Below are 27,835 nucleotides of genomic sequence, written 5' to 3'. Positions count from 1 at the left end.
CAGATAAAGAAGATGATGAAGAAGGATGCAACCCAGCAGTCAGACTACTTTTAAAAAGCAGTGCCATACTTTACTTCCTCTTGCCAGTCATTGTGTTCATTTTTTTTAAGGAGTATTTGTTTTTTTAGTTAGTGCAAAACGCTTAAGCAGAGAATATAGACTGGACCTGTCTTTATTCAATGACTACTTCATAGAGCCAAAGAACAAAGAAGAAGCAAGAATTATGGGCACAGAGTATAATTCTGTAGCTACAGCTCTGACTTAAACACACAAGAAACATGAGTTTCACATGTAGATAACTACATGATAACTTTCACATTTCTTATGGACTTATTTTAGCTTCAAAGTGTTCAGTTCAGTGACTGCTTGGGTTTCTAATTTTAAAGGATAATTATGCTACAATAGGAATAGGAATCCTTGGGAACAGAAATCTACACCACTGCCAAAACAGGCAATTTTTCCATGGTTTAGAGTATCACAGTTCTTCAGAACTGTTTAGCTTTCTAAAGCAAATCTTTACATTACACATACCACTGAATCATTCTAAATTTCAGAGGACACCTTTCAAACTAATGTTCTTTCTCATCTACTGAAATTAATGATACTCCTTTAAATCAAACTGAATCATGTAAAAATGTCCTGTAGATCTCTGTTTTCAAGAAGAAAAGTAATTGGGACTTTGGACATCCTGTATATACCTTAATTTGTGTGTCTCATTTATAATTGAGAAAGATGGCATTCTTGCAAAAAGACATTTTGCCCATCATGACAGCAGCAGTAGGGAACTGAAAAGGACTAAAATATAAAATAAAATCATATTCAGTTCTACTGTGTTACTGATCTCTGGGGAGTGTCTTACTACAAAATAATTATGGTACAAGGCAATTTTCTTTGTCAACTTCTGTAGCTTTATAACTGCAAAGGGAAAGACAGAGGAGGACATGGAGGATAAAGAATAAACATAAGATATAGGAAAAAAGAAAGGAAGTCATTCCTAATGAAATAAAATTGGACTTGTCAATTACTGAAAATACAGAAATCTAAAAGACTGTACTTAGTACTGATGGATAACTATCAAAAAAAGTTGTTTGTTCAGGATTTTAAGAACCATGCTGATTTATTTCAAAGCTACGGTAGCTGTTTGTTCAACATTTCAGTTTCTAAGTATGGAGTAAATATTTGCTCACATGATTTAAATTCTTAAAACTTTACCCTGAATTGAGTGTAGGTGCCCTCTGCCTTCTTCGTAACTGAACTCTGGATCTCTTTTTTTCTTTTTCTATTTATTTATTTATTTATTTATTTTTCCCGCAGATCTTCAGATATGCATACTTACTTAGAAAGAGTTTCTTCCTAAAAAAAATCAGACAATTTCTGCTCTGTTGCAGAGTAGACATTTGATATTAAAAAAGTATATATGCTGCAATGGTATTTCTTGTTTGCAATGTATTCTCATTCTTTAAGTTTCAGGGGTTGGAACTGGATGATCCTTAAGGTCCCTTCCAACTCAAGCTATTCTATGGTTCCCTGATTATGTTTCGGTGATACACTGATCTTGTTCTGACCTCAGGAGGAGTTAACTGAATAGTTATTAAAAACAATAACTGGAAATAAGCTGGAAAAATAGAAATAAAAAGCATGCTGCTGGGGTGTTTTCTTCCTGATAATGAATGTAGTTTAGTAGTGTTCTAAGACATAGAGCAATGAATCCAAATGGGCATAAACCAGTTTTGCCATATTAAAATACAGGAATATATATATATATATATGTAATATATAATATATATAAAATACAGGAATATGGATATATATACACATGCACATACTTTTCAGACAGAATGCATTAAGGGTGATTGAAAATTGAAAAACTGTAGAATTCTCTGCCACTGGTAGTACATATACTAGTAAAAAGGTCTGCTGTTTTCTTTTGGGGCTGTGTTGAGGGAAAATAGGAAAATGGAATACATATTTTGCTATTCATAGTGAATAGAATAACAGAAAGTTATTGGATTAGACACACACAGAAGTGCAAGCTTATTTATAAGGGAGAAACAGAATGAAGATGTGGCAGGAGTTCACAACCTCAAAGATTAGATTTTGGAAATATGAAAGCTAACTTTGGAAAAGGGAATTGTGGGAATACACCTGCATATTTAGATTAACAAAAGCTGACAAAATTTTTTGATAAGCAATAATAAAATTAGATCCTTTAATATCATTGAGTGTATCTGTTTATATCACATGTTAGAAAGTTCTGCAAATATTACATCCACTGAAAGGAAATTAGTTTATTTAACAGCAGCCTGGGTGTTTACACTGCATCATGTTCAATGAGGTCTTCATCTCATCTAAGGTCCTTCTGAATTACTAGTAGGCCAATTAACAACACAAATAGGCAATGTTGGAGAAATGTATGTAGCCATCTGTAATCACAGTTCTTGGGAAAAACATTTTTTACAGTAGACACTGATATTCAGAGCTGCAATAATTACCAAAGCAATAAGTTGGTTTGTAACTTTCAACACCTGCAACAGATATTTTACATCTTTATAGAATTTATATATCTTTAAAAAAATAAAATTTAGGTCCTAAAGCATTTCAACAGAAAAAAACTGTGTCTGCAGTAGATACTGCATATCTTGTGACTCTCTGTCAAGCAAGATGTAGCTGAACAGAGTCCAGAAAACTTGATTAAGCAGACAACAGAAAGGAAAATATCTAGTCAGTGTTCACAAATGCTTTTGAATTCACTTTTAGCAGAATACAAGTGGAATATCAGAAGAAAGAGGGATTTTTGTGCTTCCAGTATTTCAAATAGTGCAGATTTCAAATGGTACAAATTACTTCAAAGATGGTGGACATTTTTTGAAGAAGTCCATAATGGATTTGAAGCTGTGAGGACACTTAACTAGTTATCATATTTCAACTTATACATATGCTGATGGCATCATAAACATTTTTTTAAAAAAACCTAATAAACACTTCCAGTTGACATTTCTAATTTTACCTTGAGGCATCCATATGAATCATTAGGTAGATGACCTTTTCATATCAGGTGTATTACTACCGCAAATGAAGGACTGCATCACATAAATTAATCATAGTCACAGAATAACAGAATCGTAGGTGTTGGAAATAACCTCTGGAGATTACCTAATCAAAACTCCTGCTGAGGCAGATTCCTTAGAGTACAAAACACAGGAAAGCATACAGACAGGTTTTGAATATCTCTAGAGAAGAAGACATCACAAACTGTCTAGGCAGATTGTTCCAGTACTCTTTAACCCCTGAAGTATGAATTTTCCCTTACGTTTGTATGGAACTTCCTGTGTTCCATTTTATGCCCATAGGCCTTTTTCCTGTTGCTGGAAACTTTTAAAAAGCACCTGGCTACATCCAATTTAGTCTTCCCATTTAGATAGATATTTATAAACACTGATAAGATCCCCTCTCAGTCTTGTCTTCTCCAACTATGAGCCCCAGGTCTCTCAGCTGTTCCGCATAATGGAGATGTTCTTTTGGGCATGACATAAGGCCTGTAATCATCTTTGTGTCCCTCTGCTGGACTCCTTCTAGGAGATTCCTGTCTTTCTTTTACTGAAGAGGCCAGAAGTGGACACAGTATTCCAGATGCAGCCTCTTCAGAGCAGAGTGGGAGGATCACCTCCCACATCCTGTTGACCATGCTCTTTTAATGAACCCCAGCATACCACTGGCCTCCTTGGCCACAAGGGCACACTGATGTCTCATGAGCAACCTGTTCCCCAACAGGACCACCTGTTCTTTCTCCATAGCACTCCCTTCCAGCAGGTCAGCCCCTAATCTGTACTGATGCATGTGGTTATTCCTCTCCAGGTGTAGGACTCTGCATTTGCCCTTGTTGAACCTCATCAGGTTTCTCTCTGCCCAACTCTCCATCCTTTACAGGTCTTGCTGAATGGCAGTACAGTCTTCTCATTGGTCAGGCACACCTCCCAGCTTCATATGATCAGCAAACTTGCTGAGGGTGCCTTCTATCCCTTCATCCAGGTCACTGATGAAGATGTTGAACAAGATCTGTTAAGTATGGACTCCTGGGGAACACCACTAGCTACAAGCCTCCAATTAAAATCTAAACAACTGATCACAACACTCAGAGCTCTGCCAGTAAGCCAGTTCTCCATTCACCCCACTGTCCACTCATTTATCCCATACTTCCTAATCTTACCAACGAGAATACTATGGAAGACAGTGTCAAACACCTTGCTCAAGTTAAAGTAAAGTACACAACATCCACTGTTCTCCCTCTATTTAACCAGCCATTCATGATAGAAGAGGACCAGCAAAGTCTGTCAGATGACACATAACATATTACCCTTTCTCATCTAACCTCAGTCACACTTTAGTGAGACATTCTGCAGGTTCTTTCAACACATACTTCTTCTATCACTGTTTAGATCCTCAAGATTCCCAGACAGTACACTAAGATTGGTGCATGGCTTAAAATTTTACAACTTTTTGGATACTAAGCCTGGATGCCACTGGAGAAGGATCAGCTTCACTGTGTGGTTCTGTGTCTTTAATGATGTAGGCAAGAGAAAAATTAGTAAAATTGACTTAGGCTTTTATAACACTTTATGAGTCATGAGTCTTCTCAAGTGTGGGAGACCTGGAAGATGGAAATTTGAATGACACAGAACCATAGAATCATGAAGATTAGGAGAAGATCTCTAAGATCATCTAGTACAACTGATTGCCTACCACCAATATTACCCACTAAACCTTGTCTATAAGTACAACATCTACACTGTCCTTAAACACCTTCAGGGGAAGTGACTCCTCCACCTCCCTGAGCAGCCCTTTACAATACCTCACCACTCTTTCAGAGAATAAATTCTTCCTAATATTCAACCTGAACCTCCCCTGACACAAGTTGAGGTCATTCCTTTTTAGTTTTCTTATGTTGTTATAAAATCATCAAAGCTTAATTTCAGACATCTTGCACTGTGGATCTTCTGCTACTTGACTGTGCAGTGTGGCTTCAGTTTGAGTAGCAAAGAAAGCAATGCTTCTACAAGGCAGGGTTACCAGCCTAGACAGTCAAATATCTTCTAGCTTGAAGTAGAAGCTAGATGAAATATTTTTTCCTGCACTTCTTTTAGTGTTGGTGACCATCATGTATTTTGCTGGGGAACTAATTGGCAAAGCTAACTATTTCCTTGTTGTTTTAGTAGTCAATTTTAATATTTGAAATATTTTTCTGCTCTTTATTACCAAAGAAAATTTAAAAAGATGAAAGAGAATCTGTTTTCAAAGTAATATTGTTGTTCACAATGAAGTCTCCAGAAATTTTGTAAAACTGGAAAGGTGCAGTGACCTTTTTGATAAAATAGTACAGTGAAGTTATATACTTGCTAGAGAGCTTTTTATCTATATTTCCAAATCTGCAGTATGTTTCCTGAAAATTTAGGTTTCAATTCATCACAATTTGTGTAAAAAGTAGATTGAAGTGGGAAGAAAAAGGAGTTTGATCAGTGGAGTAATTGGTCAGAATGGCTGACTAGAGATATAAGGTAGAAGCACATTCTTTGGAGAAAAAGACATTTTCAACAGTGACCACTGTCAACTCCAATGAAAAAAATAACTGGAGAAAAAATATTTAACACTCTTCCATAACAGCAGTGTCAAATAGTAGCAATACAGCCTGCTTACATTTCAGTACTTGTTAGCAATCAATGCAAATTCAAACATACGTAGGCTGTTAATGACTTTGAGATTCAGACCAGCACTGATACAACAGAGAAAGTGATGGCAAATTATTCACCTGTCACCAGTCGTACTGAGGATTATTTATACCAACTGGAAAAGCATGAGATACTGTGACAATAGTTAAATTGAACTGAATTGAATTGATGATGAATAGAATTAAATCCAGCTGGTGATTGCTGACAAGTAGTATTCCCCAGCAGTCAGTAATGGGATGTCTTCCTTTTAATATCTTTATTGATGACCTGGACAAGAGGCTCAGTAAATCTGCAGATGACACCAAGCTGAGTGGAAGTGTAGACCTGCCTGGGACGGGACTAGGAAGGCCCTTCAGAGTGATCTGGACAGGCTGAGGCCAATGAGATGAAGTCCAACAAGATGAAGTGCTGGGTCCTGAACTTGGGTCACAACAACTGAAAGCAATGTAACAGGCTTGGGGCAGAGTGGCTGGAAGACTGTGTGTAGGGAAAGGACCTACAGGTGTTGATTGATGTTCAGCTGTCAAGAAGGCCAGTAGCAGCCTGGCTTGTATCAGAAATAGGGTAACCAGCAGAAGCAGGGAGGTGATTGTCCCCCTGTACTCAGCACAGGTAATACCATACCTCAAGAACTGTGTTAAATTTTGGGCATCTCGGTATAAGAAAGACATAGAGATCCTTGAGTGTGTTCAAATGAGGGCATTAAAGCCAGTGAAGAGTCTGGAGCACAAGCGTTATGAGGAGAAGCTGAGGGAACTAGGATTGTTTAGTTTGTAAAAAACAAACAAACAAAACAACAACAACAAAAAAAAACCACAACAACCCCCACCCCCAAAAAAAAGTGCAGGGGAAATTCCCAAAATATTTTCTTACATAACTCATGGGACATGAAATGGTCTGTTGCATGAGTAAAAAAAAAGAAAAAGTTACTTTTTAAGATGTACTGTTTACCTTAAAGTGTGAGAAAGTAGGGAAAGTAGGAGTTAATAGTACCACAATGGAAAGAAATCTTAGATCTTTACCTTTGTTGCAGCATCAAAACAGACAAAGCCTGTGCTGAAGTCAATGGTAAGCCCCATGAGATGGCTCTCCAAAACGCAGGCATATGTCTTGCACTGTAAATGAAAAATCAAAGAAGGCAGTTACCATAGAACACATTTCTTCAACTTCTTCTAGGACCAGATTTCCTTTGTTTTATTGTAATTACATCTCAAAATTAGCATCTGGGAAAAACAACAACAACACAACAAATCAATTTGTGTGTAAATAGGCCTAATTGCTCCTGAGTAACAGTAAGTCATATGCTATCTTGTGACACACCAAAGGTATGAAAACTATAAATGTCCTCCAGGAAACTGAAGATTTCTCAGTTACAGTGGAAGTAGAAATGTGATTGGTCTATTTTCTTACAACACTGAAAAAATGTCATGTATTTCACCAGATGTATAAAATCTGAATTCAGATTGTACAGGGATGCATTTAATCATTATAAATGCATGAAAAAAATGACAATTGTTAACCACAAAATCAATGATGTAACTCTGTTTTGTCACAGTCATATGGTATTTGTATTTATGACAGCACATAAGATTGTGGGGTTTATTTTTATTTATTTTAATGAGCAGTCATAGCAAAAAAACTGCTATGAAAATATAAACTTTGATTCTAAATCATTGTTGTTAGAAAGGACATGATATTGCCTCTGCAAACATCTCATTAGTAGAAGAAGAGCATTCATCAATAGAAAGTAACGTTTTTCAGAGAGATTTACCACTTAACAAATTCTCACATGCAAAAATGTTCAAGTTCTGAATGCAAAGCAAAATAATTTTGCAGAATTATTTTGCTAACTTCTTACAGGATATGTGAAACAACTACATTTACATTTGTAGACCTCCAAGTTATCTAGAACAGACACAGCCTTTACTTAAAATAGAAATTTGGCAAGGAGACATTATCTCAGATTCAAAATATGTATCATTGTATAATTCATCTGACATCCCCCTCGGCAGCAGCAGTCTACAATACACACTGAGCTGGCACAGCTACATCTAGAACAACATTGCTTAAACGTAGCTCTGTGCCTGAGCAAGTAAGCTTCACTGAGAAGATTTATGAGAAGCTGGACTTCTCAGCCTTGGCACAGTGTTGCACTGAAAAAGCTACCCAGTTCCCAGGCTGTAGGCTCCTTCTGCAAGACAATACACAGCTTGCGAAGAAAGGCCTAGTTCAGCACAACATGGACAACTGAGGCAAGAAATTGCAGCATACGGTGCAGGCTACCATTGGAGTGGCTGATTGTATGAAGTAATTCTTCCTAGGAGTCTTGATAATTAAGAAGTCTGCATATATTTATCATGCAATTTTGTCTTTAAGAGGGATTGGTAAAAATATTGTGGAAGCTTGGCTTTGATAACTGCTTTTTCGCATAAAGATCACAAAAACACTTATCAAAACAGAAGCATCCCCCTCTCAAAAGTTAGCGGAAATAATCCGGCATTCATTTCTTGTTCTTTCACACAATACAGCATCTTGAGTTTATGATTAATTCAGCAGATCAGGGGCTGAAGGAGTCTACTCAGAGCATTATTTTCTTTAGACTCTACTTCATCAGTAATATCCAGTTTAACATATGGAAAGAATGATAAACTTTAAGCCTAGTATAAGCTATACCTGAAGCAAAGAGAAACCAGACAATAAGTCCAAGATATAACTCATGACTCAAACTTCAACCTCAGAGGAAACAAAGTTATAAAGCATGGTACTACAAAGCAGCTTACATAATAATTTTTACATTGGGTCACAAGCAAACACAATACAAATAAAACCAGCAAAGAAAAAAAATGTTGATGGATATGGTGAAAAATTTAGCATAAATAGTAGGAACTTTACATGAACTTGACAATTATAGAATTGCACTTCATTATATATATTTCAGTTTCATCATTTTTCACAAAGCTGTTAGAAAGGAAAAAGGATCTCCATTTTAATTTTTTAATAATTTTTAATAGTTAATTATAAAAAACTATCAGTTACTTTTGCTACTCTAAAGAAAATGAAAGAGTGACATAGTATAGCGTCACATAACATATTATTGCCAAATTATTATCATCTTTATTCTTTCTGCAAAACAAACAAAAAAAAAAACTTACCAACAGCAACAAAGAAAGTATCTGTTGGCCTAACTTATGTTTTAAATAGATATCTAGCAGAAGCCATGAATTAGGCTTAAGTAGAATTTATACATATTTCTAGTGAGGCATTTTTTAAATATTTGTATTTGCTATGTATTCCTTAGACATGTATAAAATTTGAGTCTTGTTTAAATTCAGTAGAGGTTAATTCCAATTTGTATTAGTTGAGAAACTCTGTCATTATTTGCATGATTATAGCATAATATGCAAAACATTTCAGTAATTTTAAATGATTGTTTTAAACAGCAGTTACATTCACAAAATTACATTTTTTCATAGTATGATAAACCTGCACACAGCTGGACTATCATTCACATGAAATATGAATATTCATATGAAGATAACTACATAGAACTTTAGGAACCATTTACAGTTGATGCCTTCATTTGAATCTGCTCACTTATTTTTCCCTCTCAGAGCAATGAAAGGACATTCCTGAGACAAATTATATCACTGCTCATTCAAACCAGGATTCATATTCATCTGGAAATGCAGGTTGTATTATTAAAAAAAAAAAAAAAAAAAAAAAGAACATTTTGTTTTCTTTCATTTCCAAACTGGGATACAGAAAGAGAGGCAAGGAAGAGCTGAAATTATAACTGCATGTCCCACAGTAATAATCTATTACAAGGTGGTTGTTTGTCCACTTTTTCAAATGCGCTGTAATCATTTAGACTTGGAAATAAATATCTTGACCTCTTAACTGCTACTCTGAACACCAACAATGTGAAAAGTTATAAATATGAGGTTAAGTTTTTTAAAGAATCTCTTTTTGGGAGATGGGAGTAATGTTGAATAAATGAAGTTCTCATACCTGAGCTAGGAATGCTACAGAATGATTCAGTATCATAGACAAACAAATATGAAGTGAATTTTGGGTTAAAGGTTATTTTAGAAAATTGCCATATCTTCTTTCTTTTATTGATTAGCACAGCAGGCTTTCTGCGAAAAACATTACTGATAGTTTTACAGGAAAGACAAAGCATCTTAAATATTTAGTAGCAGAGATATGTGCTGTTGAAAATCTTATAAAAACAAAACACTACATTTGCACAACAACCAGAGCTCAAAAGGTAAGAGTAGCTCTTGAGAATGATAGGAGAGTACATTAACTTAAAAGATACAAATGGAACCTTCTCAGATTCTTCCTCCAGCAAAGGTAATTAACATTAAAATCAAAAGTAGTGCATAACTTACAAAATGGATCATCATTAGTGAATTAGCTAGTGCTCAGTCCATCTGCAATACTGGCTGATAGATCAGAAGAATGTAGCTAACAATCTGTCTCAATAAAAATAATTTAAAAAGCCAAACAACTGTTAAAGCTTGTTTTAACATGAGGATGCAGAAAATGATGGCATGCAAAGTGAGTAATAGCCAATATTTTAACAGGGTAATACACTAACAATTTTGTAGGCGTGCATATAGAACTCATGGCAACTTCAATTAAAACTGTTCTATCCACATTATTTTTAATGCTTGGAATGTTAAGATATCCACTATGATTATAACTTCTTAATCATAATTTTTGTGGTTTTTTCATCAGATTTTTCTTTTTTTTTTTTTTTTTTTCCCAGTAATAATGATTTGAGAGTTCCATAACGATAGAGAATTTCTTCATTTAAGTCTTTATTGTGTCATAATCTGTTAATGTACCCAAAGGAAATCATCAAGGCAGTTGTTCTCACCTGTATGCGTTCAACTTCTAAAAAAGTTGCTGTCTGGAATGCTTTTTCCCATAGTGCTAGGTCAGACTCTAATTCCACGGAAAAGTAAAGATCTTCTCCAGATTCAGACTGGACACCAAAACAATGTTTCCGCCGGTCCAGTAGATCACTGTCCTGATGAAAACCTGAAGTTATATAATCTGGCATACATCAAAAAAATACTACTTTTATTGCAAATGTGCCCCAAACTTAGCCTAAGCATAGGCACCTCAAATAATTTTAAACAAGATTATGACATTCAGGATGGTACAGAACAACATAGTATATCTGGCATAAATTTCACAACTTTTAACAAATTGTCAGAATTGTTATCAACTAAATGACTTCAAATTGAATAAATAATACAAAAGTCAGCCACTTTCTATTCATGTGAAAACAAAAAGATCAGTTTCTTTGACTGGTGTGACTCTTCCATCCTAGTCTGAAAGGTTGGCCGAAGGAAGCAAGGGATTTATTTAAGTATCTAAAAAGTCCATCTGTACTCCTTTAACTATGAAGGCTAGAGAAAATAAATCCATATTTCCGATGGCTTAAATACCCAGTGTAAAATTTGTATACAGCTGTATATTACCAGCAGAGACTATGTTGGCTGCCAGGAATTAGTTTGCTAGCTTTGGGCCTGGATAAGGAAGTTACTTTTGGCTTTACTTTCAATACAATAGCATACAGTGAATGTCTGATTGCAGAAATATATGACATTTAATGACTGCTAGCAAATCAAAGAATAATCAGGTTAATCAGGAAATATATCTTAAATGTTTTTGGAAGGTTTTTCTTTTCCTGATAAAGAATAATTTATGCTAAAATTATATCATGTTATTTGTCCTTGTGAAAAATATCCTTGCAGAAAATGTTTTAATTAATGTTGTCCCTACTACAGCAAAGCAGCTGTCATGATCCACAGGCTCACCAGCTGTCCTTGCAAACAGTTCTGAAAATTTGGATACATGTAGCTTGGGTGAAATTTTTACACGTTATCCTGTTGCAGAGGTCATAACTGAGATCAGCAAAAGACTCCCGGGATAGCGTCACCATCTGGTCATCACAACTTGAACAGACCAAAGGGACCATAACTAGTAATACAAGCCTTGTAACATTCAAGCAAACCTGGTGAAGACTACCTGGACATTAAACTGAGAATGGAAACATACGAAACAGGAATCTCTGTGATAAATTATTTCACTTGAGCACTACCTTCGTCCTTTTCATTCAAGTGACAGACCTACTCAAGAAGATTAGGATAGCATCTATTCCTCGGTGCTGATGGTTCAAAATTCTTTTAGTGTCTAGAAAAAAAAGCTGTGAAGGCAATACAGCCTCACTTTTAAATCACTATGACAAAACTGAATTGTTTAGAATTTAAAATGATCAACTGCTGTGAAGCAATAATCTCCTTTGTTACTTACCTTCTATCATTTCCTAAGCTTAGCACCTTAACAGCATTAAGTAATGGATAGAAGAACAGAAAAACCAGGAAGAACATAGGCCTTTTGATTTTAAAAAGCATACTTTAAGCATATTCAAAAATAAATGTAGACTATTCACTTGCATTCATAGTATCATAGTCTCGTGCGGGTTGGAAGGGACCTTAGAGATCATCAAGTCCAACCCCCCGGGATTCGAGCCTCTGTGTAGCAGAGCGGCACTTCTACCACTTGCGCCACAGGGGGGATTTGAACCCAGGGCCTCTGGTGTTGCAACGCGGCATTCCTACCACTTGCGCTACTGGGGCACATTCAGAGGGCTACGGAGGCGAACTAGTTAGATGTAGCTAAATAAGTCTGTCTCCTATGGAAAATGCTTATCTGTCAGTTCTGATTTATAGTAGATTTTGGCCAGCATTCAAAATGCAGGTCATAATGTCTGGGTTCATAACAATGACAATCTTATTGTACTGAATGCTCAGCCTTGAAGTACGCAGAACAAAACCACTATGACAAAAGTTTAATCTTGTGAAAATGTGCATCAACATAAAACATACTGTCTAGTACCTGGCAATATTAACTCATAGAACTACTCAGGTTGGAAAAGATCTCAAAGATCATCAAGTCCAACAGCAACTCTATCAAGAGGAACTGGCAGAATAAAGGTGATAGCCAATCCAGCTTCCTTCTTCCAAGGAAGTACAGCCACTTCATACAGAGTAACAGTACTTCTCAGTACAGGTGGCCCTGCCAGGCATGGGGGTTGGAGCTTCAAGATCCTTGAAGTACCTTCCAATCCGGGTCATTCTGTGATTCTGTGTGTGATTCTGGGTGATTCTGAGCTAATAAGTCTTTAGTGGAGTTTTAAATTCATCACGGCCCCAGAACTACACCTGACTGATATGCTTTTTGGTTCATAAATAGACCTATTCAGACCTATTTGGTTCATTAAATAGACCTATTCAGGACAGAGTTTTACAAAACTAATGTGTAAGGCAAATGTTGTTTCCAGGGTAGGATTTGTCTGTACTTGCAATCTCAGACAAAACTAAAAATATTTTGAATTCATCTCCACTTATTCTTGACAAGAGGCAATAGAGAAAAAATGTGACTAATAATTCAACTGTTCATATTTTGAAACAATGCTACAGCACTATGTGGGATTACAAGAATTGCTGTCACTTCAAGCAACTGAAGCAACAGACCCTGATTTTAAATGGGAGGAATTACAGTGCCTGGTTCCAGAAAGCATATTTCTATGTCTCTGCTTTGCTGGGCAAAGTTAAGGTTTGACTCTTTTAAAATATGCTGCTAAACTTCTAGATTTTTTACTGTTGTTTTTTGTTTGTGGGTTTTTTGTTTTTGTTTTTTTTTTCTTCCTAGTATGAATATACTGGCTATGTAAAAGTGTTGTGCTCTTTTATAAACTGAAAATGAAAGTGTTAAAAGTTTTATTGAGACTGATATCATTTAAAATGTGTTTGAAAGCACAAGAACCTTGGAAAAAGTCTTTTCAAGTGATTAAATAAAAGCCTGTGCATGTTATTACCAATATTGATAGCAATAACTGTACTAGATCCTGCTGAGCATTTCATTAATCCTAGTGATTGGAGGGAAAAAGAGGAGATAAAATGGATCTGGAATATTAACCCATGCTTTTGCTATTTACACATGAAGATGAGAAAATACAGCATTTATAGAAAATCTAATCTATACAAGGTAGCACAGCAGTTTACAAAAAAGGTTATTAGTATTATTAGTATTATTTCAACCACTACATCAGACTGTGACAAATTACACGCAGTATACATACTAACAAAACAGAGCAAAGCAAAGCTATAAAAAAAGATGAAAAATAAAATAAAAAAGAGAATTTCCTCATACCAGAAAATAACACGGGAAAATAATCTGAAACATTATGGGTATTCATCTTTTCTTATTTGGATTGAAAAAAGGGAAACAAACTAAAATGAATGACAATCTGCCAAAACAAATATATATTTTAATTAGTTCTAATCTTATGATCCGAATGTACTTGCGATTTTGATATCCTTTGTCATGGACATACTAACTGTATGGTAAAAATGATAACAGTGAAAACTAAATCCAATCAAATATATTTGAATGGCATAATTTCACTTACAAGGACATGTCTCCATACAGATGAGATAATAACTTCTGCTTTAGTAGTATTTCCTTCCGTTTGTAAAAATAATTTGATGTCCCTGCAAGGTTCTCTTTAGTACCGCTTCTACTCCATTTTGCTACAAGACTTTAGTTTTTTATTTGTGCTCAGGTATGTAAAAAGTGGAGTCTATGTACCAAGTCACAGATTTAATTTAGGAATTCAAAGTGAAATTTTGTCTCAGGAAATTACCCACAACTCCCTGCAAGTTTTAGATGAACCTACCAGCAACCTTAAAAATAGGCTTAGATTAAGCAGAAATCACGCTAATTGACTTTTACAGAATAGTTGCTTTAGGTAAAATATAAAATAATGCTCTATCAGTTTAAATGTAGTTACAACTGTGTATTTTGACCCCATATTTTTATTATCATTCACAAGTCAATTATTGTCAAGAGCTAATTTCATCTTATTTTTGAGCCACCTTTCACACGTTTGCCCTATTGTTCTCAATGTGAATTAATACAGACTTTCTGAAGATGAACAGTCAGAAAGCTTGTAGCAGTATGCTAATTTCCTACTGGAAGGAAAGCAGCCCTGCTGAAGAATGAGTGGTGAGAAAAGTCTTTGGCTTATACCCAGCTTCAGGGTAATCCAGCATCTCTGCTGACAGGATGGTATGACTCCTGCTTGCCTAATTAATAATGATGTCCATGTTAAGTGAGAGTAATAAATTTGTCTAAGGGAACTGAGCATGGCTCATTAGGCAGGTCCTTTCAAATTAAGGCAGAATGCCTCTTTATCACTAAGCAGTGACATCACTTTCTCTACAGCAAGAGAATTTTTTCCTTTTTGAATTACTGGCCTCTTCAGAAATAACAGTGCTCCTTTTTGATTACATGTATCATTTCATTTTATGTATGATGGGTACAAAGAATACTCATATTTGGGCTATTTGTTAAATCCACTAAGACCCAAGAGACCCAGCAGGACTTATTTGAGAAATCATAAGCACTGATTCTCCTGTTAAATACAGGTTATATATATTACATATATATAATGTCCAAAGTAATTAGGAACTGTATACACCAGCAACACTGGTGAACAATTTTTGATATGAACAATAAATGATGTAAGATGTTCAAAGCCATTCAAATCAGAGTTATATACACAGACAACAGAAATCTGTCCTACAGAACTCTCCCATCAGATCAAGTGTGCAATAACATTAAGATGACTGTAAAAAATGATCACATTATGCCTTTACACCTGCTGGCACTAGCATCAGAGCACTGATTATTTTACATTTATTATCTCCATCTACATAAACAAAACTCCTTTCTAAGGGATTCTAATGATCTATTTCTTCATCTGAAACTTTGGGAACACTCTTTTCAGGCATCACCATTAGTTGCTATGGTGATAGTTCTAATAGCATTTACAGGCAGCAGGAAACTGATTCAGTCCAAAGTGAAAAAAAGATACTCCTCCAAAAAATACTCATTAATCAAATAAATTTAAAAACACCCCACGTCATTTTCATGCAAGCATATACAAACATGTCATCTTTTCTGGACCCTTCTGAATTTTCATGACAAAAATATACAAAAAAAGTTGCAGTTGCATAAAATTGTTTGTTTAAATAGCCACAGAACAGCAGCTAACCTAAAACAGGGCATCGTGTTTTTCATCATTCAAATTTTATTAGGATATGCATTCTGAATGGGGAAAAATAATTATGAATACAGGATAAGTTTTAGTTTCAATTAAATTTCCATTAGAAAGATCTGTCTGATTGCTTAGAAAAAATAAAATGTTAATTCCCTGTAACCTACTAGGTACAGTAGTAAACACAAATGTAAAATTAATTTCCTATTCTTCCTGATTAAAGGATAAGATTGCAGCTACGATTGTGGGAGGATGGTTAGACTAGATGATCTTGTAGGCCCTTTCCAACCTTGTGATTCTATGATTCTATGATAATGCAATTTCAAAGATTCACTTGAATCAGAACATGAATCTGAATATAGGCTTCCCTTGAGTTAGGGCCATAATTATATGTTTCTTCCATAATAATATCCACTACCAAATGTGTTTACTTTAATGCCATAGGAGGACAATTTTCAAAAGTTGTCATTAAAGAAAGAGATTCAGCTTTGGGGAAAAGAAAGCACCCTATTCTAATACTGCCCAGAGAAGCATTTGCAGTCTATGAAAAAGAAGATTCTACAATAAGGCTGCAAATAGAAAATAGTTACACAATTAATAACTCTATTTTCAATGTTGGTTCTGCCTATTGAGTGTAAGTAGCATGCAGACTTTGCACTAAAGCAAATAGCAATTAGTTGTCCCTGAGACAGGAACAATATATTTCACATGATGAACAGAGCACAGATCTAGTGAAAAATACAATATAATCACTTTTATGTGAAAGCCTACGAAGCTAAGTTCTTTACATAATAAAACTCCAATGTCTTGCAATAAACTTAATTATCACAATAGTCAGTAAGGAAGGTTTAACCACAATGGAAAGTGTTTCTGGAATAAACTCAATTAAGGACTGTGACCAGAAAGAGGACCAGACAAGAGAAAAAATGACATACTGAAGAAAAATGCTACTCCAACTTGATCAGCACTCAAACTTTTGAGAAATCTTGAACAGCAAATAGGATGTAAAACATACACTTGCTTTTGTAGGGTATACTCATTCATTATTTTTCTTTCACACTTAATTTCCATTCTCTTTCATCATTTCTTTTGCTTTATGTTAGAAGTTAAAAGTTGGCTTTACACCACATGGATGTTGTAACACCCCTGTGGGTCTCATAAATAGACAGGCAGTAAAAAGCAATTACTTAGAAGGAAAAGTTTGTGTCTTTAACAAGCAGACAGTTTCTAAGAGTCATTTAAGTATCTGTTCTGTATCTGTTATTCTTTTCCTTTTACTCTGTGTCCTTATGTTGTTATTCCTCCTACGAAGCAGGATCACTCTAACAGTGGCAGCCCCAACCCATCTCAGCTGACTCCATTTTCTGAAGAAGAAACAGTTTATGCTATCTTAATATTATTTATTAAAAAACAACAACAAAAAAAAAAAAAAACCAAAAAACCAACTAAATACCTCCTTTAAAAACAAAAGAACATTTACCCTTCTAAAGTTAAAGGGAAACAGAAAACGCCTTACTTAGAAGTTTTATATTTAAAATATCTTTTATTTTTTTTCCCTGAACCAAATAAACAAGGCCTGATATGGCAGCAGTTGTCATACAACGAATAAAATTTTCTGCTTTCAAAAGAGGTCCATTAAATTTCTCTAATTTAACAAGACAGAATTAAGGATTCCATCACTATATACAGTGACAAAGAAAAATCACAGAAAATGTGGAAGACCGGGTAAGAAACCTGTTTATCTGGAGCACATCTCAGTTCAAGGAAGGAGCTGCTACACAGCCCTGTAAGCTTAAAAGGACCCAGTAATAGAAATTCAACAGCTTCAGTATAAGTTCTATTTTGGTACTGAGTGATACTAGCACCTAACATTTTTCTTTACTGTATAACTAAAGACAATTTTATGATGGTCTTAATACCAGTGGACAAGGGGAACATTTATTATTTCTACTGTTACCTTATACCAAAATAAGTTAGAGTGGGAACAGAACCTCATTTCTCTGGAGACATGAAACACATCTACTTTTAGAGCAGCAGGACTTAAAATCACTTCAATTACTTAGAACTGAAACACTCAGCAGTTTAGTACTTTCTTCCAAGAACAGACATCTTGCTGAGCCCTGGATAAAAAAGTGATTTTCCCTAGATTTAGTATCTGTTAAAGGCACTCATGACTTATGCCACCTAAGCATCAGTTTGTGTAAAGTGCTTTACTGGAATCATATCAGCATATAAGCATTAGCCACAGAGCAAATTATATTTATATATCAATACTTTAAATATTTGAGTATATTGGCATTCACACTGGAATAGGGTCCACGGGGAGGTGGGGGGATGTGTTTAAAAACTATTTGGATGTAGTGCTCAGGGACATGATTTAGCAGAGGGTTATTAGAGTTAGGGTACTATAATTGGACCTGATCTTTAAGGTCTTTTCCAATCTGAACATTTCTGTGATTCTATGATTTTAAAATTTATCTAGCATTTTCTATAGTCTCATGTTTTATACATCCTTTTCCAAGAAACAATATTTGAAGCAATAATATAAATTATTTTTCTCTGCAAAACACAACTTGTATTTTGCAAAGATGAAGGCTGGCTATTACGTGCCTTTATGTGAATGAAGAACAAAAATATAGGACCTTTAAATGGGAAAATTAACATAACTGTATTTAAGTAATTTACACAGTAACAGCTAAAAATGAGGAACAAACTGCATGTCTGGTCCTGATTAATACTGTAGTGAGAAAAGTATAGCTGCACTGATGGGAATGAATGATTCACCATCCTGACACACTGCCAACATAGACTGCCATTCATAATTACTCTCACATTTCATTTCAGATCTGACCTGACACCTGAATATGGTTCCTGTTTAGTGCTAAATAAAATATGCTGTTTATTGTAAATTTTTGAATGTTTTCACATGACACACTTAAGACAGAGGGGAGTGACTGAATGATAGAAAGCATTTTCTCCCAGTTATGAGGAGATGCTTGGATTATGCTGAGGAATATCAGTAACTCAAGTAAACAAAGCAAACACGCTTTAAGTAAATGTAGTATTTTCTACTATTCTTTACAATTTACCTAAAAAAATTCACTAATTCTACGTGTTCTGTGGGATAAATTACGTAAATAACACTTACCAATTTACCAAAGATATATATATATATATATTTTTAAATATATGTGGCTTGCTCCAAAAGTAATACCTACTTTTATTTTTTTATGTTGGCTCCCTTTCTATTTTCTTATGTATGTCAGAGGCAGATTGGTGGTATGGCAGTGGAGGCTAAAACTTACCACTAATCTTCTGTTACATGTTGCATAGCAGCAGAGGGGCAGTCTGACACAGAAGTGTGGATGGAGCAAAGGTGTGTCACTGAACTCCTCCATGCTGAGAAAATGATAACCCCTGACATTCATCAACTGTTGCTGAATGTCTATGGAGACCAAACAGGGAATATGAGAAGAGTGAGGGATGGGTAGTATGCTTCAGCAGTGGCAACAGTGGTCATCTCTACTGGCGCAGATTTTTACAAGCACAGCATGCAGGCTCTTGTTTTCCTTGTTAAGACCACAGAATGACCCAGGTTGGAAGGGACCTCAAGGATCTTGAAGCTCCAACCCCCCTGCCTGGCAGGACCACCAAATTTACATGTTTACTAGATCAGGTTGCCCAGGACCCCATCCAACCTGGCCTTGAACACCCCCAGGGATGGGGCATCAACAACATTCCTGGGCAGCCTGTTCCAGCACCTTACCACTCTCCTAGTAAAGAACTTCCCCTTAAAATCCAACCTAAATCTTCCCTCTTTCAACTTAAAACCATATCCCCTTGTCCTACTATTATCCGCCCTTTCAAAGAGTTTACACCCCTCCTGATTATAGGTACCCTTCAGGTACTGAAAGACTGCAATGAGGTCACCCTGCAGCCTTCTTTTCTCTAGGCTGAACAAGCCCAGCTCCCTCAGCCTGTCCTCAGAGGGCAGGTGCTCCAGCCCCCTGACAATCCTCATGGCCCTCCTCTGGACCCGCTCCAACAGCTCTATGTCTTTCTTGTACTGAGGGCTCCATACCTGGACACAGTATTCCAGATGGGGCCTCACAAGAGCAGAGTAGAGAGGAATAATCACCTCCCTCTCTACTGGTCACCTCTCTCCTTATGGAGCCCAGGATACCATATGCTTTCCGAGCTGCAAGAGCACACTGCTTGCTCATGTTAAGTTTCTCATCCACCAGGACCCCCAGGTCCTTCTCTGCTGAGCTACTCTCAGGGACTTCTCCCAGTCTGTACAAGTGTCTTCTCTGTGCATCCCCTGTGAAGCACAGCTGATGATGGTGACTATGTTGAAAAGTAATATTTTGTAGCTGAGATTTTTTTTTAATGTCAAATAGTATTATTGTGCTCTCTGTTTCTGTTGTAGTTTCCATGAAAATAAACAGAACCATAAAGTCATAGAATCATTCAAGTTGGAAAAGACCATCAAGATCATCAAGTGCAAGCACAACCTAACCATACTATCCTAACAACCCACCATTAAATCATGTCCCTGAGCACCACATCCAACTACTTTTTAAACATATCCAGGGGTGGTGACTCAACCACCACCCTGGGGAGCCTATTTCAGTGCTTAACAACCCTTTCTGTAAAGAAGTGTTTCCGAAACCTCCCCTGCTGCAACTTGAGGCTATTTCCCCTCATCCTTTCACCTGTCACAAGCGAGAAGAGACCAACCCTGCTCTTGTTGTAAGAACCTTTCAGGTACTGGAAGAGATCAATAAGGTCTCCCTTCAGCCTCCTCTACTCCAGACTAAACAGCCCCAGTTCCTTCTGTCTCTTCTTGTAGGGCACATTCTCCAAGCCCTTCACAAGCCTTGTTGCCCTTCTTTGGACCCGCTCCAGCAGCTCAATGTCTTTCTGTACTGAGGTGCCCAAAACTGAACGCAGTACTTGAGGTGGGATCTCACCAATGCTGATTACAGGGACAGGATGACTTCCCTAGTCCTGCTCATCACACCATTCCTGATACAAGCCAGAATGCCATTGGCCTTCTTGTCCACCTGGGCACACTGCTGGCTCACATTCAGCAGACTGTCCATCAGTACACCAAGGACCCTTACCATTGGGCAGCTTTCCAGCCACTCCTCCCCATGTCTGTAGAGTTACCTCAGGTTGTTACGACTAAGATGCCGGACTTGACATTTTCTCTATTGAAACTCATACGGTTTGCAAGAAGGCATTACTTTTGGAACCACCAGCATATATTCACATTTACACACACAAGCATACTCAAAAGATGTACATAATTTGACTGCATATATATATTAAAAAAAAAAAAAAGGAGGAGTTATGAAAAGACAGATTCAATTCAACAAGCTTTGAATTACAGAAGCAATGTAATCTGCCTATTCCTAAATCCAATTATATGAGTATCTTCTGGGTTCAATTTTAGTAGTCTTGACCAATACTAACATTGGAATTATTTGACTGCCAGTGGGGCTTTACTTGTCATCATAAAGCAACAGGTGAAACAAGCTTCTTCCAGAACAAGTTCACAATATATATTCATGGCAAACCCTACCACTGATTCTGCTGAAAATGACTCACTGATACAGTTTAATGTCAGAAGTGATATTGTCAGATTATCTTGCATGAAGACTTATTCAATACATATCAGATTTTCATCTTTATGCAGTTGATATCCCATAGTATCAGTTTGAATACAGCTGGTGGTACAAAAAAAAATATTTTTTTCTCGCAGCAGTTTATTCCATTAACACCATAAGATATTAAAATTTCTAACTTCTTCCTAATTTGAACTTCCCTAGCTTTAATTCCTGCTTTTTCTCCCATTTCATCTTTCTCATTTTAGGATGAATGAGTTTTTCCAGAGCTCTTTATTCTCCCTCTTAAGGTACTTGAACCCATAATTAAAAAAAAACACATTGTATTATTAATAAATTAATTCTTACGCCTATCAATTTATGTATCTTTCCACCAGATCTAAATTATTTGTACCTTCAATAATGTTCCTTTCCCATCAAGCACAGCCCACTGCTATGTTACCACTACTGAGGCAAAATGAATAATTTAATGCAATATAATTAAAATGTGATTATTGTACTCCACCTGTTTTAGTAATTGGCATGTCAAATTAAAATGTCACCCCCAAAATAGAAACCGTTAAAGTTTTTTACACTTATACATATTTTTACTATGTCCTTTGAGGTCTTTTCATAGAATCTTATTATCCACTACTCCAGATTGTATCATATTTCTACTCTAGTATTCAAATGTGATTTGTCTTTGTTTTACGTCACTTTTTCACTACCTATCTAGAATTCAAATACTGAACTAGGTTATCAGAGATCATTTTATGATTTGATGTCAATAAAACTGTTTTGGAAAATCAATATAATGTTTTTAAAAATCTTCCTTTTTTTTTTTTTTTAATATTCAGAAGGTTCTAATGTGATTAACAGTAACAACTTTTTGCTGTCCTTACATTAAGTCTCCTCCTCTTTCTTTTCCCTGTAATGTGACACACACACACACAAAAAGATTACAGCAATAACAAAATTTACCAAAATGTCTTTAATAAATACGAATCCACAAGTTTTAAACCACATGACACCTTAATCACTGATTGATTGAGGTGTAGGAGATCCTACCTTGAGGGTGAGAGAATTACAGAAATTGAAAATGGCATCTCAGTTTCATACACAGTTCATGAGAAGACTTTGGAATTAATGCAGAGGAGAACACACAATATGTATATAGGCAAGTATGAGGAAAATCTTTGCCACGGTTCTCAGTTTTATTTAACACATATTGCCTTTCTGATGACTAAATCAGTGAAGTCCTTTGCTGGCTGGTAGACATTAAAACTTATTTAGTGTTATAATATTTTACTGTCACTAGAAGTAGTATTCTCTCATATTAAAAATCTGAAATATTAATGTGCATTCAGTAGGATCTGGCAGTTCATATTCTCCACTTCAGTGTTTCTGTCATGGAGAGAAACTTCAAATATCTCTAACTGATGAAAACTACAATACCATTTAAAAGGATAAACTTAGGATAGAAAGTTTCTTTAATCATAATTCTTCAAATGGCATTCATCAGGATTTTTGACAGAATTAGGGACAGGAAGAAGGAACAAAATGTTTGCTGAGAGATTTAGTAGTAAGTCCCGTCCTTGTTGTACAAAGGACACTTACTGAAGTTTTCGGACTACAGCAATAGAAAATACTAGTGTGCATTCACTCACTCCATGGCAAACTCATATGAAATTTATCAAAGTCCACTTGCAAGTCCTCCTATTTAAAGTAAATACTAGTCACAGAAGCTGCAACTGTACTAATAAACTCAGTACGTATGGGACTGCTTGTTGACACTATAGCCAACATACAAGGTCCACAACTGATTCATACATTGAAAATCTTGAGCACTGGCAGGTGGTGCGAAATTGCCCTGTAAATCACTTAATTCATAAACATATGTGTGCATATACACACACACAATTTTCATTACTCTTATTTCTCTCTACCTTTTCCATCTTAACAAATAGATTTTTTTAGTCTAAAACTATGAGCTCTACTTTTTCTCAATTCCTCTCCAGGTTAAATCACAATGGGAGCATTCTTACAAAAACTGCTCATTAGAAATCATTTTTTCACTGTTGAGAAGTTTAAACTAGTAAACTAGGAACTGCACAGGTAAGTGCCAAGTGGTGTATTTGGTCCAAAATCCCCTGTGATCATGCAAAAAATTATTAAGAATATTATTCTTAATATTATTGTGATTGTATCCCTCAAATTGGGAATGAAATGTGATATTTATTCCTAGTAAACAAGTAGCCTGAACAATTTAAAATTAAACAAGAATATGGAACTAAAACCACTCAAGATACATTAAGTGATAATATTCCACTGCAAATTGTACAGTTACACAATTGTATAGTTATGCAGTCAGTAGTTAAACAGAGGTTAAACTGTTGTTTTGCATGAAAAAATATCATGATAGAGAGATAATCTATGATAAATGGAAAATGCTTACCAATGTTAAAGGTTCACAGTAAACTCCACAAAGGAGAGATCTCCAGAGAAAAGGATCCTACCTTAGTGGTAGTCAGCCCTTAAATGAGATCTGGGAAAGGTGGAGGCAAGCTCCACCCCTTCCAGTAGCACAGCTGAATTACCTTCACCTATGCTCCTGCAGCTGCCTCATTGCTTGCCTCAGGTGGCTAATCAGAGGTTCAGGCTGTGATCAACAGTTTCCTACACAAAACTGATTTATCCTGGATTTATCTCTGCCCAGAGTCATATGATTATCTGTACTGAAGGAGAAGCACAGAACAGTGTTATCTTCCCAGTATTTCTGAAAAGAATGGCATGAACTCAGTAGTGTCATGTCTTTGCCTCTTCTATTTCTGATTGCTATCAGAGGTTTATTACTGAGGTTTAAAATTAGCTTTCTTATTTTTGAAGTCTCTGATGTAAAAAGCTTCCATATTTTACTGAGTCATTCCATCTGTAATCTGCCTCCTAAAGGAATGGAGCGCACCTCTATGACCTACAAAAACTAGAAAATGTACCATGTATGTCAGTACAAGGTCTTCCCAAAGGGACACACTTATTTAAAATATATTTTTTTCATACCTCTTGATACTAGACTCTGCATGGATGGAAAGTAAAATCCAAATTACCTGTTACAAAAAATTTGACCTACAAAATACAACATGGGAAAGCACTTCAGATGAATGGAAAGAGACAGTTTTTCATTTCATTTTTCCTTCCCTCTCCCTCACATTTTAGATTTAGAAATTCTGAACATCTGGAAGACCGTTTTTCAATGATTCAAAAAGAGAGAGAAGAAAGTATGCATTAATTAGGAACAAAATCAGAAAAAAATAAATACATATACTGTACATATACAATGTACTGTAATAGGTCTATTGAATTTGCTACTCATCGATTTAGCTTTCTAAACATTTGATTAGCTCTCCCATATCATATAGTTAAGGTAAACTGAAACAATTAGAAAAAGGACAAATGATTTTAGAATGGTATTTGATACTTTAATGACTCTGCTGTCTGCCTTAGTGCAATCTTACACTGCAATTATGAATTGCTTCAACACATTAGAAAGCAATATAACTGATCTGTATTTCTTTTAATTCCTCAATTAGAAAAAAAAGAAAAGTTGTACTGATTGACTGTGCCAGTAAAGCAGAGCCATAAAACTCTTTCAGTAGAAAACACATACTGCACTATGGAGAAATAAAACCGTTTCCCAGTTAAAAACAAAACAAAACAAAACAAAACAAAACAAACAAACAAACAAACAAACAAAAAACAACCAGTTTATTTCCAATTTCGTTGTTCTTTTTGAAAATATTTCTTCTAAATTTTGGATCTGTATCTAATGAGTTCAGGACTTATAATATTGATTCTCAAGGACAAGATTTGATGTCTTTCTGCAAGGCAGTCACATGGAATTTCTAGTTTCAGTATTTTTTTCTGGCTTCTCAGCTGGTCTGGCAAAACTGTAATTTATTTTATACTTTTTCATCATACCTTGAAAATTTTGCACATTATCTCATAGACTGAAAATGTTTTCTCAGCTCGTGTCCAATCCCAAGTTGTGACCTTGAAAAAATATATATATATAGAAAAAAGAAAAAACAGGGAAAGAAACCAAGTTATTATTCTTCAATTCAATAGTTCAGTTTATTTTTTTAAAAAAATCAATCCCTAAAACTTTCTACCTTTTACATCCATTATAATGTACATAGAAAGGCCAAGCACTTCCTCAGAGCACGAACTACCAGGTACCAGTGCTGAAAAGATGTCTAGCTCCTTGCACTTATAGTGGTTTTTCATGCAGGCTGTTTTATGCTGAATGAACAGGTTTCCCCTAGGATCCTCCTATCTATGCTGGTGGGGGTTGCATTGAGATCGCAAAAGCATCTGACCTGTTTCATCTAATTTCTGTTCTTATAACAGAATTTCTTGTTATACATACATCATTTGCAGAGGCCCTAAACCGTAAAACCATGCAGTGTCCTGGACACTTATCACGTGTGACCTGAAATCTAGATGAAAAAGCTAACAAGAAAGAACAAAAGTAAATATACACATTTTTTTCTTACCAATGTGAATCTGCTCTTAAATTCAAACACGGCGAGATTCGAATAAAAGTCTGTTTCTCCACATTATCTCACATCGTTTGCAATTGCTTTTAATGGTATTTATACTAAGCAATTATCTTAAACAAAGCCTACATATATAAGATGAGTTCAGTAAAACAATATGAAGGTAAGAGTTAATACATAAACAAGAAATAAAGAGATAGACAAATATATTCAATCAGGGAAAAGTCAACAGAAAACCATAAATAAGTTTTCTAGGAAACTGCAAGAAGGAAAGAGGAGAATTAGTCAAAGTCTCAAAAGACAGAATACAAAACAAACTAACAATCAAAACAAACAAAAACAAACCAAAAACCAGTGTACCAAGAAATTTCAAAAAGGTAATTAAGTTTCAAGATGCAAATAAAATTTGTTAGAACTGATCATGCAACTGAGAATGGAGAGAAGAAGTTCTATTGATAAAACTGATAAAAAAAATAATTGCAGCTGATATATAATATTTAAAAGCAGGCCTACCTCAGGAATTATACAGGACAATAGTTTCATTTAATTTTCTGGTTAAAATGTTGGCAGATCTGTTCAGAAACAGCTTAATCCAAGAAGCTTACACTACAAATATAATTAAAATTGCTTTTCTTCCTATAACAACATTTACATGTTACATAATTATAAGTTCCAAAACTGTAGCCTTGAAAGTTTATTCTTAATCTTTTTTAATCCCTGGAAGAGATGAATGTACAAGCCCACAGAGCAGCAAACAATTGTACGTGTAAAAGTTTGCATAGAGAAAGTCCTTCTGAAAGGCCTACTGCAGTCTGTGAGACTGGGAACTTAAGTATCATATAAATGGTTTTAAGCACCTCTACAGAAATTGTTCCTCAGTTTGTCTTTTAAAAAGTTTGTTTGTTATTATCCTTCCCTCCTACTGAATGGAAAGAATTTATTTATTTATTTATTTATTTATTTATTTATTTATTTATTTATTTTCTGTTTGAACTGTCTTTCTGCTTTGGAATAAAAATCAGATTCTGTTTTATTTTTAATAATTAAATTATGTTTTGCTTGCAGCTCATCTGAAACAAGACCCCACAAATACTCTGAGATCACCCTTGTCTCAAAAAGCAGCAGCTTGCCAGAATTCTCCTAGCTCACAGCACTGTGGTTCACATCCCTACTATAAATATGTGCTTCCCATAATCATTTACCCACAAGCAACATGTTACTTCTGGAAATAAATAATAAAAATGATTTTTTATATAAATAGAAATAATATAACAACAAAGTCTCAGTAAAGAAATTTGTAGTTTCTTCCACATTGCTTACAAAATAATAATCTTTTTCTTTTGAACTGAACGAGAGCATTCAGCATTGCATCTAGAAGGGAGATATCTATACTTGACTGGTAGCAAATACACACATAGATGTACCAAAGCCAGGAGGGTGTTTTCCAAAGTAAGTGATTTTAATCTAATCCTGAAAAAATGTCAGCAACAAAATCCATACTCCCAGAATTAACAATGGGGGAACCAAACTACTATACTAGTGAACCCACAAGACTTACCAACATTGAACATACTTAAGTTCATACTTACTTCTGTTCTCAGTGTATTCAATATGTTCTTAAATGCTTTGCTAAACAAACAAATAAGAATTGCGAATGAAGAATGGTGTGGTCACTTGCCAGCTAAATTTGAACTAACTCCAACAGGAAGGATCTACACCCTGAATCAGGACAACTGCTAAACACTAAGTGCTGCCTGTATGGGTCTGCTGCCAACTCCTTACCTACTGGCTTAAAACTTAGCAAGAGGATAT

General features: G+C 35.5%; 1 protein-coding gene across 3 annotated transcripts in view; it reads right to left on the bottom strand.

Moving 5' to 3' along the window:
* Positions 1-27,835, bottom strand: part of SNTG1 (syntrophin gamma 1) — a 312,873-nt gene that overhangs the window by 13,861 nt on the left and 271,177 nt on the right. For all 3 annotated transcript variants that reach the window (XM_015855564.2, XM_015855565.2, XM_032442721.1), the window contains 3 exons: positions 25,446-25,517; positions 10,606-10,758; positions 6,746-6,838 (listed from right to left, as the gene is read on the bottom strand). In XM_015855564.2, the coding sequence (XP_015711050.1) occupies positions 6,746-6,838; positions 10,606-10,758; positions 25,446-25,517 (318 nt within the window). The remainder of the gene's footprint in view (positions 1-6,745; positions 6,839-10,605; positions 10,759-25,445; positions 25,518-27,835) is intronic.

This window comes from Coturnix japonica, chromosome 2 (genome assembly GCF_001577835.2).
Source record: "Coturnix japonica isolate 7356 chromosome 2, Coturnix japonica 2.1, whole genome shotgun sequence".
NCBI lineage: Eukaryota > Metazoa > Chordata > Aves > Galliformes > Phasianidae > Coturnix > Coturnix japonica.
The sequence above is the reverse complement of the archived record's forward strand: the minus strand, read 5'-3'. Positions and strand labels throughout refer to the sequence as shown.